The sequence below is a fragment of the Metopolophium dirhodum genome, chromosome 3 (assembly GCF_019925205.1).
Source record: "Metopolophium dirhodum isolate CAU chromosome 3, ASM1992520v1, whole genome shotgun sequence".
Lineage (NCBI taxonomy): Eukaryota > Metazoa > Arthropoda > Insecta > Hemiptera > Aphididae > Metopolophium > Metopolophium dirhodum.
In genome coordinates, this window is record NC_083562.1 from 35,021,531 (window position 1) to 35,031,773 (window position 10,243).

Here is a 10,243-nt window from a genome sequence, read left to right on the forward strand (position 1 = left end):
GTTCGCGATAAAAAAACGTTACGCTTAAATCCGTTTTTTGGCACCATCGCGTGGTTTTATTTCGGGACGTCGCAGTCGAATATTGTATACTGCAAGTATCATATGCGTGCATATTATTGTTGAGACGAAAACGAACGGATTGAATGTTAATCAGACATCCGACGCGCGCGCGCAGACAAAATAAAATAACGATTATCATTGCACACTGATTACAATATTATATTATTATACACCGATCCCCGACGACCTGTGCCGATAGTTTATAATAATACGATGGGTACGACATCAGCATAATATAGACGGCAATCTACATTATAGCACATTATTAATAAACGGTCGGGGAGACGGTTTTCGCCGTGCGTCAGCTATTCGATTGCAATTATTATTGCGTGGCTTTTGCCCCGCGTTTCCCGACAAACGAAGATTTCGCATACCTATGTGTGCGAAGAAAATGGGATCGTTGTATAAAATATTTAAACCACGGTGGCGATTTTGATGGGGGGGGGGGGGGAAGACTAAATTAGACTCATATTAAAAATAATTATTTATGGCTAAAAAATAAGTGGTATTAAATAAGAAATGCAGACGGCGACCGACTTGTGACAAAACTATACAAGGCGGGTATAAAGATTGGCTACTTGGTGGGAGTTGGGACAAACGGGTGTTACCTGACTGCCGCCGACGAAAACTGGTCGCAAAATTATGATAGCTGTGTACAGACATTTAAAATTGGCATGGTATAATACCCTCGTATACCACAATGTTTAGAGGTGCACATTAAGAATGAATTTTTAAAAATGTCCGGATGGGCCAACAAAAGGATTTCGTTTTGGTTCTGGGTTTTCGAACATTTTTTGGTTTGTACAAATGGTTATTAATTTATTATGATGAGATATGATTTTCTGTAATTGTTTTACATTTTGCCATTTAGACTAAGGAAGCTACCAATTCTATATAAATTTAAATAACAGCTATTATTAAGTGTAGCTTAGTGTACCTATGCGGTTAAGGTTTGTAAGCTAACAAAAAAATCGATGATTTTGATAAAAAAAAAAAAACAATTGAGAATATTTCAACTTAGCAAAACGGAAACGATAGATAGTCGGCGAAAGGTCCCCCCCCCCCACACACACACACACACCGCAGCAGTGGCGACGGCGTTGCGGTAAAATGAGTCCGGACACAATTTACCGCCACTGCGAAGCAAAATAATTTTACCACCGCCGTTAAAGGTACAGATAATATTGTGTATTATATTTTATTTTTTTTTCATATAAATTATATATCTTATAATAATGCATAATTTATATGAAAATCCGTAGATTTTGACCAATTGGCACAAATTTTCTGCACATACTTATTATTTGGGATTCCGGACGACCCGGGTCAGGGTATATATTATTAGAATAAAATCCACGGGCAACAGCTATATTATAATATGTAAAAGGCAAAGTGTACGGCTGAGGCTTACATAGAATCAAAATTAATACTCGACCAATGCTGACGATAGTATAAGAAAGGTTTGGATGATTATAGATTTGTCCAGTTATTTTACTATGGGTTACTCGCTATTATGATGATATTAAAATCATGACCGCATATTAATTTGTTTCTGCAGTTGGCAATCCGTTACACGTGAGAAAAAAAATTACTTAGCTATTATTAATCATTATACCGCATGCCCATCTCGGTTTCATTTATCCCCGGACGACGCCGCGAGTAATATACAGCTACTATAGTATATTGTGTATAAAAGTTTTTAAATTTTATAACGAAATAATAAAACATAATATTATATATCAGTAGGTACGCTCGGGCAGCCTCGTCAAGTATAGATGAAGGCAATTTTTTTGCATATTTTTTCGTGCCACGGTTACCCTTCCCCCCCCCTCTCATTCAACTTAAAATCGTATTGTCAAAACCACTACTGCAGTGTAAATTACGACTATTTAGGTTCTTATATCTTATAGCGTTCTAAATCCGCTTAATTATTGACGCACGCAAACGGTTTTCGTAGACATTACAATGTTATAATGGCCGTAACGATTATAATTACTTTATATCGTTTTTATTTATTCACATAATTTCGTATTTTATTGATATACCATACCTAAACCTAACCTGCCGATTGAGCGAATCGCTGTTCTCGATCGTATGGTTCGCTACGATATCGATTCGTGCGTTCTGCGACCGTCCTTCGAATAAATTTTGAAATAATATTTTCATCTTTTCAACGAGATCCGCACATGCATATAATATTATTAATGTGCGTTTATCGAGGCCAAAAGAATAAGAATTTTTTTCGAGTTTTCTCCGACAAACAATACGAAACACGCGTGGTTATATTTAATTTCTGTTTCTCAAAACAGGCAAGCAGCTGCTGCTGCAGGGTACGATTTTATTTTACACCGCCTTTCAAAAGTACTCAGTATACGATAACGTGGTATAGTTCAATTTTTACCGGCACAACACACCCGCAAGTGTTGCCACCGTCGTTCAGTTTTAAATATTGCTCATATATAGCTTACTCTGCAATTAAAATTTAAAAACAACCTATATGAGTGGTCGTAGATGATATTATTACCTTATCACATTTGACAATAGATCAATTCACTCTCGTATTAAAAATCGAGTTGGTCGGAGTTTATACTTTATTCTAAACATAACATGTGCTATATTATTATGTTATATGCGTAAATTGGACGGATAAAACACATCCTCATTCCTCCGAGGAATACAAAGTATAAACTGCAGTACCTACTTGGGCGACGAGTTTTTTGCGTGTGTTTATTTTAAATTTTAAAACGAGTTATATGAATTTGAAATTTGAAATTATTCAAGTACATAATACATAACTCGTTATAAGATAAAATATTTAAAAAAAAAACTTTTTGCTCAAGCGTAGTTTTTACTTTATATATTCTCCTCTACAAATCCGACGATAAGTAATAAGTATATTAGTTCCTAACTAATATATAACTATAAATTAACTGTGCAGTATACAAGAATCCGGTATGTAGATATTTGATATAATGTTACGCTCGTGTAAGACGGATTCGGTAAATAGATATAACGATTGGTTTTTGATAAGTCTTCCGACGCGGACGGCGGTTTTTCGTGTGTACAAAAATTATTTTATTGAAATCCATAATATATTATAAATATGAATTATTATCATATTATTATTACTATTATTGTGTTACTGTTATAATATTATTAAATTATGTTTGGAAACTGTACGCGTGCAAACGATAACGGACAAGCGAAATTCCGGAAATCGATGATAAAAAAAAAAATCTCTGGTACGCCGCGGCTGTCGACCGACGCAATAACGTTAGGCTCTCGCACGCGCATGCGCGGCCGCCCCAGACCGGTTTCTCCTGCTAACGCATTGCACCGTGGCAACAATCATTGTCGGACGCGCTTATCTCGTCCAAGAGCCCCAACTACAACTATTGAGTACACGTAGTATTATATCATTTTTTTTTTTTTTTGGGTTCGTCACCATGTGGATTTGATTTTGGGACGGACTTGACATATTTATATACGGTCCAATTCAATTTTTAAACACGAAAATGGCCAGCGTGCGTTGTTTTTTTTTTTTTTTGAGGGGGGGGAATGGGTTGAGAGTCATCTAATAACTATTAATGTATTCGGATTTTGAATCCGTTTAATTTTCTTAATTCTCTGGGAGGGGTATCGGTGATGGACGAGACTACATGGAAATGTATACCGAAATATTTAATTCAAAAGGGTTGAGGTATAATTATTCATGGTTTTCAAATCGTTGTGTCGTTTACTTGAAAATGTATTGCATTATAATATAATGAGTTCTTCATTTTTTTTTCCGAACTTGCTTGGTGTAATAATGGTGCATACAGGTATAAAGCAAAAAACATTTACTTTCCGTCGCGGCGGCGTTTTTATTTTCATTTTTTTAGCCCGCCAAAGTACATAAAAACTTTATATTGTTCCAGTTTATTATTTATTTATTGTTATTGTTTTTTTTTTTTTTTTAATTACAAAACTTGTGTGACTGAAATAAATACGTTTGAGCAGCAGCAGCACCAGTATATTAGTATATATATATTTATTTGTCTTTGTAGGTGTACCATTAGCAATTTTTTTTTCCGACCGTTAAAAACATTTCATTCTCTTCTCTTATCATGCGGCCACCTGCCTTATGTGGAAAGTTTAAAATTCTTCAAAGCCCAAAATGTATTTATACTTGCTGTGCTCGTTGACTCGTTATACTATTCTTATAAATTCATAATCCGATTTGAAGTCACGAACGGTGAACGACTTACACTTTACAGAATGATAAAGACGAAGATTATTATTATTTATATACCGACGATTGTGTACATTTTGATGTTTAAAAGCACTTCGATTTAATTTAGGTTTCATATACGGTTCTCGAAGTGTCAGAGGTTATAAATAAGCACACGTTATTTTCTCTCGAATATAATATAATCTGTAAGACTGTTTTTCAACGTACAGGTTCAATTTAAATTCAAATTCGTAAATCGAGAGTAGGTATATACACGCGTGACGTGTAATACACCCCGTCGATAAAAATAAGTGCTCGATGTTCGTACACAATATATTTCACAATAAAATGGGTACCTATATTATTTATTTATTGTTTGCAAATGCCTGACCAACACCGGTGTCCTGCAGTGGTCTCACGAACTGTGGCTGATTGCTAAAACAAATAAAATAATATAGGTAGGTACTATGATACGAACAACGATTTCAATTAAAACAACTCTTATTCCTGGTTTATCAATACCATTAAACACCAGATTTTCTCATGCAATACAAATACCTATATACAATATAATATAATCAGTAATCACATTTTGCAGTTACATAATTAAATTACGCCAGTATAGTGTTTTGTTGCTTATATTATATTATTATTATTTTTTGCGTGCGTATGATAGTTTTATTTAAACCTTGCGCCGCAGAAGAAATATTACATCATCGATCGTCTAAAGGCCAATTGGTGTAATTTGTAAGTTGACTTTACACGGAAAAAAATAATTTAGTTATAGTAAATGGTTATTTTATTTCGGTTGGTCGAACCATATAAAAGGTTACTTTTAACCATTTTAATAGGTTGCAACAACGTCACGAAAGTGGTTGCAAATAACATGTCTACAATACTACGAATAGAATTATAAATTTAAAAATAGTTTTGCAGCTGCAGTTGAATTGGGTTTGTTTACTGTATTTACAGATTATAGTTGGGGATTTTGATCCATTATACACAAGATATCGATTTTGTGATTGATTATGTTGTTATATAATATTATAATGTAGATAATTATTATTGTCATATGGAGTATGGACGGACGTATGGTGATTACTGTTTATAGTATTTGTTATTCCCCGTCTACCAATACATCCTAGTACCTATTTCACATTTTGATTTTCGACTTCTTTGGTCATTGAGTGTATAGTAGTGTACACTATTCATACGTGCTACGTGCGACGTGCCTACGTCTATATAATACATATATAACAGATGGACTGTATGTATTAAATATTTTATTATTTAATCATGGATAATTTTGTTGTAAAGAACTTAAATGAACTCAACATTCCGCAAAGTATTGTTCAAGAATTTATAGGTAAGTTTCATAAACCTAAATTAATAAACCCTAGTTTACCCTAAGACTAGATTTAATCTATATAGTTATTTGTTAGAATGTAACAAGTTAGTACTAAGGTAGGTACAGTACCTAGTAGTCTATAGTACTTATTAGAATTTATATTATATTATTATATTTTGTAGGTATATAATAGGTACACACGTGTCACCTTATATTTGTTGTGTACTTGTGTCTATCACTGATCCCACTACATAACAATTTATATTACTTTACAAATTCCATACATTTATAATAGGTAATACTTGTAAGTTATAATCCTTTAGCTTATTGCAAATTAACAAATATAATATGTCATCTCCTTTTATCGGTATTGATAGATCTGTATCATCTGTGTATTCCTACTAGGTCATCGGTAGGTAAAGTAAAATATGTTATAGGTATTGACAATTTATTTAAACATACATTAAAGTGTACTTGGGATAACTAAATCAAATTTTTAAACATCAAGATCCTCTATTATTTCCCCATTTGGTAATAATATGTCTGACCATATCAGAAATAGACGATGTTTTATAATTAATTTTTGCTTGTTATCTACTCAAATATTATTTTGTAATGGTTAGATCAAGGAGTAGATGAAGAAGCTTTCCGATGCTTAACTGAATCTATGGTGCGAGAGCTTTGTCTACCTATGGGTCATCGAGCCAAAATAGTAAAAAGAATTTCAGAATTGAAGTCGGAGTTATCATCTAATGTCCAAGTATAAAAGTGTACCTACTAATGTCATTGATTAAATATATGTATATGTATATTTAATCAATGCTAATGTGTACCCATTGTAATTTAACCTTTTTTTAATTTCCAAAACTGACCTAACTTATATTTTCATGAATTATAAATTGTACCTATTAATAGTTAATACTATATTGTATGCATTAAACTGTATTATTTATTATAGAATTCATGTAATTCTTCTTCGGAGACCTCTGTTTTTAATATTTTAACTGATGGTAATTTGAGTCATGTAAATGATATACTGAACTCCCATGAAGCCTTGCAGACAAATTTGGATGATTCAAGTATCTATGCTTTATAATTTATATTCTTGTTGTGTTAGGCATTTACTATTTAATAATATAATTTAAATAAATTGTAGGTATAGAAATTATCAATCAAGATTTTTCAACGCTTGGAAACTGTATTACTGATAATAAAACTAGCCCCTGCTATACCAACAAACATTTCACCAGCTTCATTGATACCTCTGCTAGGACCAGCTTTATTGATACTCCTAGCACCAGCCTTATTGATACTCCTAGCACCAGCTTTATCGATACTCCTAGTACCATTCATAATGTTGATGTGAATGTTAAAAAAAATATAATCAACACTACAGTATGTTTTTTTAAGTACCTAACTAGTGTATATGACTGTATGCATTCTAACCATTATTTTATTACTGTTAAATGTATTTTGTTACAAAATTGTTCTACATACTGAGACACATTACAATTTTTTTTATTTTTTTGTTACAGTCGTTAAATACATCAATTAATTTAAAATCTATTTTGAATAGTTATCATGAAGGCAAACTCATTTTAGATAATTATTTAAAGAATAATGAATTAAATGGATTGTTGAGAAATAAATTATCTCATATAATAGTAACGCATTTCCTCAAACAAAGTGAAGACAAAAAAATATCTACTGAAAAATTAATTGCAGTATCTTTAGAAATTTGTTCTGTATTTCCTCAAGAACATAAAGAGACATATTATACTCCTTACAAAAAAGAGGCAAATTTAGTATCGCCAGCTAGAGGAAAGTTGTGGGATAAGTATAATAATCTCAGAAAAGAAATTAGGAAAACAAACCAAAGATTGACTAAAGAGATTACTCCTGAAAATAGTTTTATACCAAGTGAAGGTATAGTAAATATTGTAGAATTTATTCATTAATATATTTATTAATATTAAATATGTTATTTTGTTTGGTTAAGAATTAGCAGATGATATAATATGGCTCAAAAATAATATATCACCTTGGAGTATTGTTGAAAACAAATGGCTTAAAACATTTCAAGAAAGATATAATTATTTATTAAGTGATGATACAAATAGTTGTTATCTATCAGTCTATCCTCCATTAAAAAGTCCACTTGGATTCACATTGGTCAGTATGAATTAACTTAAAGCTAAAATTACTTAATTAATTTTTTTATGAGTTATTTTTACATATTTGATTGCAGATTGATCTGGATTTTAGTCAGTTATACCCCCAAAAAACACTGATACTTTTTACTAAATTTGAAACTTTAAAAAACAAATTATTAAATTATATAAATAAATATAATATTAAAGGAATTGATAGTAATTTGATAGATGCGATCATAAATCCTCCAGATTCTGGTAAGTTTTAACAAATTATTATTACATCAAATATGGCTCCTATTTTAAAATTCTTGAAATGTAAAATTTATTATTTGAAATTAATTTTTAATATATATATGTTTATGTTTTATAGGTATTGACACAGTTGCTGCTCTAAAAGTTCTGGTAGAATTATTTAAACCAATAAATATATCAAAAAGAACATGTACTGGATCAAAAAAAAATTTTACTAGACCATCTAAATTAGAAATTCAGCAATCATTCATTTATTATGCAAATGTATGAATTCATAATTTCATTTCTTTTTAAAACTAAATTAATTCTTTGAAATAAGTAATTATAGTTTAGTTTACTTACAGACAGTGTCACAGTTGAAAGAAGTAGACGATGAAAAATGTAACAAAGCGTTAAGAACGGGAGAAAAACTACAACCATATATAATTTTTGTCGAGGCTGATAGTCAGGTGACTTATTTTTATATAGTAATCAACAAATTTTTTTATAAAGTTGAGAGCGCATTAAAGGCAATTGATATATGTTTTAAATCTTTCTTCGTTTTCAATTTACATTATACACCACAGTGTGAACAAATTTGGTATTTTATACAAACATTTTTCTATGAAATAACTACAAAGTTTGACAAAAATTGTAGTCCAAATGTCACTACTTTAATTAATGACTTAAATAAGTGTTAATTAACCAAAATGTGTTAATAATTTTAATTTTAACAGTTGCAAATTTAATTTTTTACTTTAAAGCATTTAGCTTTTTAGTTATTTGTTGTACTAAAATTTATTTTAATTTTAATTGTATTTAATAAAAACAATTGTAAAATGGCATCATGCTTTATTTGTTTAGTTAGTGTAAATTCTTTTAAAAATCTTATCAGGCATATAAAATTATTTCATTCTTTTGAGAATATAATAGAGTACAAATGTATAGAACCATCATGCGGAAGAAGTTATAACTCTTTTGATTCTTTCAGTAGACATTTGTTAACTCATACTTTAGTGAACCAAGAGTCTTCTAGCAATTTACATATAGAACCAACACAGATTGATGATATTTTGAATCAACAATCTAATGAACAACTAGAAATAAGTTCTTGTAGTGACATATCTATTAAGGCATTCAAGAATCTAGTTACTGAGGATGGAATAATGCTTATATCAAAATGGTATAATGAAGCGGTTGTACCTAGAAACAAAGTGCAAATTCTTATAAATGACTTAAATGGATTTAATGATAAGTGTATGCAAATTCTAAAAAAAGAAGTATTAGATAATTTAAAAAAAAATAATTCTGATGAAAATTCAATTAGTAAAATATCAGTTATGTTTGATGTTATTAATGATCCGTTTCAAAATTTAAAAACTGAGTATAAACGATTAAAAGTTTTGGAAGAGTTAGGAGTCTATGTAAAACCAATTGAAATTGCTATAGGTAGTAGAAATAAAAATATTACAAAAAATGATAATATTGTAATTAATTTAGTTAATGTAAATATTTGTTTTATTCCATTAAGATGTATTTTTAAAGTGTTTTTTGAACAACCAAATGTATTAAAAACAGTTCTTGAGTATTTTAAACGTTTAAATTCTATGACTGGGGGAATTGTTTGTAGTTTTGTGCAAAGTGAAGTTTGGAAAGTTAAATGTCAAAGTAGCCCAGATAAAATAATCATTCCTTTTTTTTTATATTTTGATGAATATGAAACAAATAATCCTCTTGGTGCTCATGCTGGGAAAAAAAAAATAGGGGCAGTTTATGTATCATTTGGGTCATGCCTCCCTCCAGAATTTCAGTCTTCATTAAATTACATTTTTCTTGCTCTTCTTTTTATTGCTAATGACCGTAAGGAGTTTGGAAATAAAAATATATTTAAAGAATTAATTAATGAAATTAATTATTTACAAAAAGATGGTATAATTGTGAATGTAGAAAGTCAAAATTACACAATCTACTTTTCATTGGCATTAATCATAGGTGATAACTTGGGCTTACACTCAATGCTAGGTTTTAGTGAAGGCTTTAATGCAAATTACCCTTGTCGTTTTTGTTTGTGTTCTAAAATTGAATGCAATTATTTAGTAAGTCAAGATGACAGTAAAATGAGAAATACAGAAAATTATTCAGAGGGTATAGCCATAGATAATTTATCGCTTACAGGCATCAATGAATTGTGTGTATGGAACCAAATTGATGGTTTCCATGCAGTTCACAATCATTCGGTTG

The 10,243-nt window shown here is 30.5% G+C and overlaps 1 protein-coding gene across 1 annotated transcript; it reads left to right on the top strand.

Moving 5' to 3' along the window:
- The first annotated feature begins 5,105 nt into the window (after positions 1–5,105).
- On the top strand, positions 5,106–9,061 carry LOC132942094 (uncharacterized). The gene is made up of 9 exons (XM_061010399.1): positions 5,106–5,636; positions 6,242–6,378; positions 6,577–6,697; positions 6,775–7,013; positions 7,154–7,544; positions 7,618–7,790; positions 7,867–8,026; positions 8,142–8,287; positions 8,368–9,061. The coding sequence occupies exons 1-9, from the start codon at positions 5,567–5,569 to the stop codon at positions 8,701–8,703; spliced, it is 1,773 nt and encodes a 590-aa protein (XP_060866382.1). The 5' UTR covers positions 5,106–5,566; the 3' UTR covers positions 8,704–9,061.
- The last annotated feature ends 1,182 nt before the right edge of the window (positions 9,062–10,243 follow it).

Excerpts from the sequence above, each read along its gene's own strand:
- LOC132942094 (XM_061010399.1), top strand. The coding sequence starts at position 5,567 with ATGGATAATTTTGTTGTAAAGAACTTAAATGAACTCAACATTCCGCAA. Across the intron at positions 7,014-7,153 it reads AAAATATAATCAACACTACA|TCGTTAAATACATCAATTAA; the intron begins GTATGTTTTTTT and ends TTTTTGTTACAG. Across the intron at positions 8,027-8,141 it reads CATAAATCCTCCAGATTCTG|GTATTGACACAGTTGCTGCT; the intron begins GTAAGTTTTAAC and ends TATGTTTTATAG.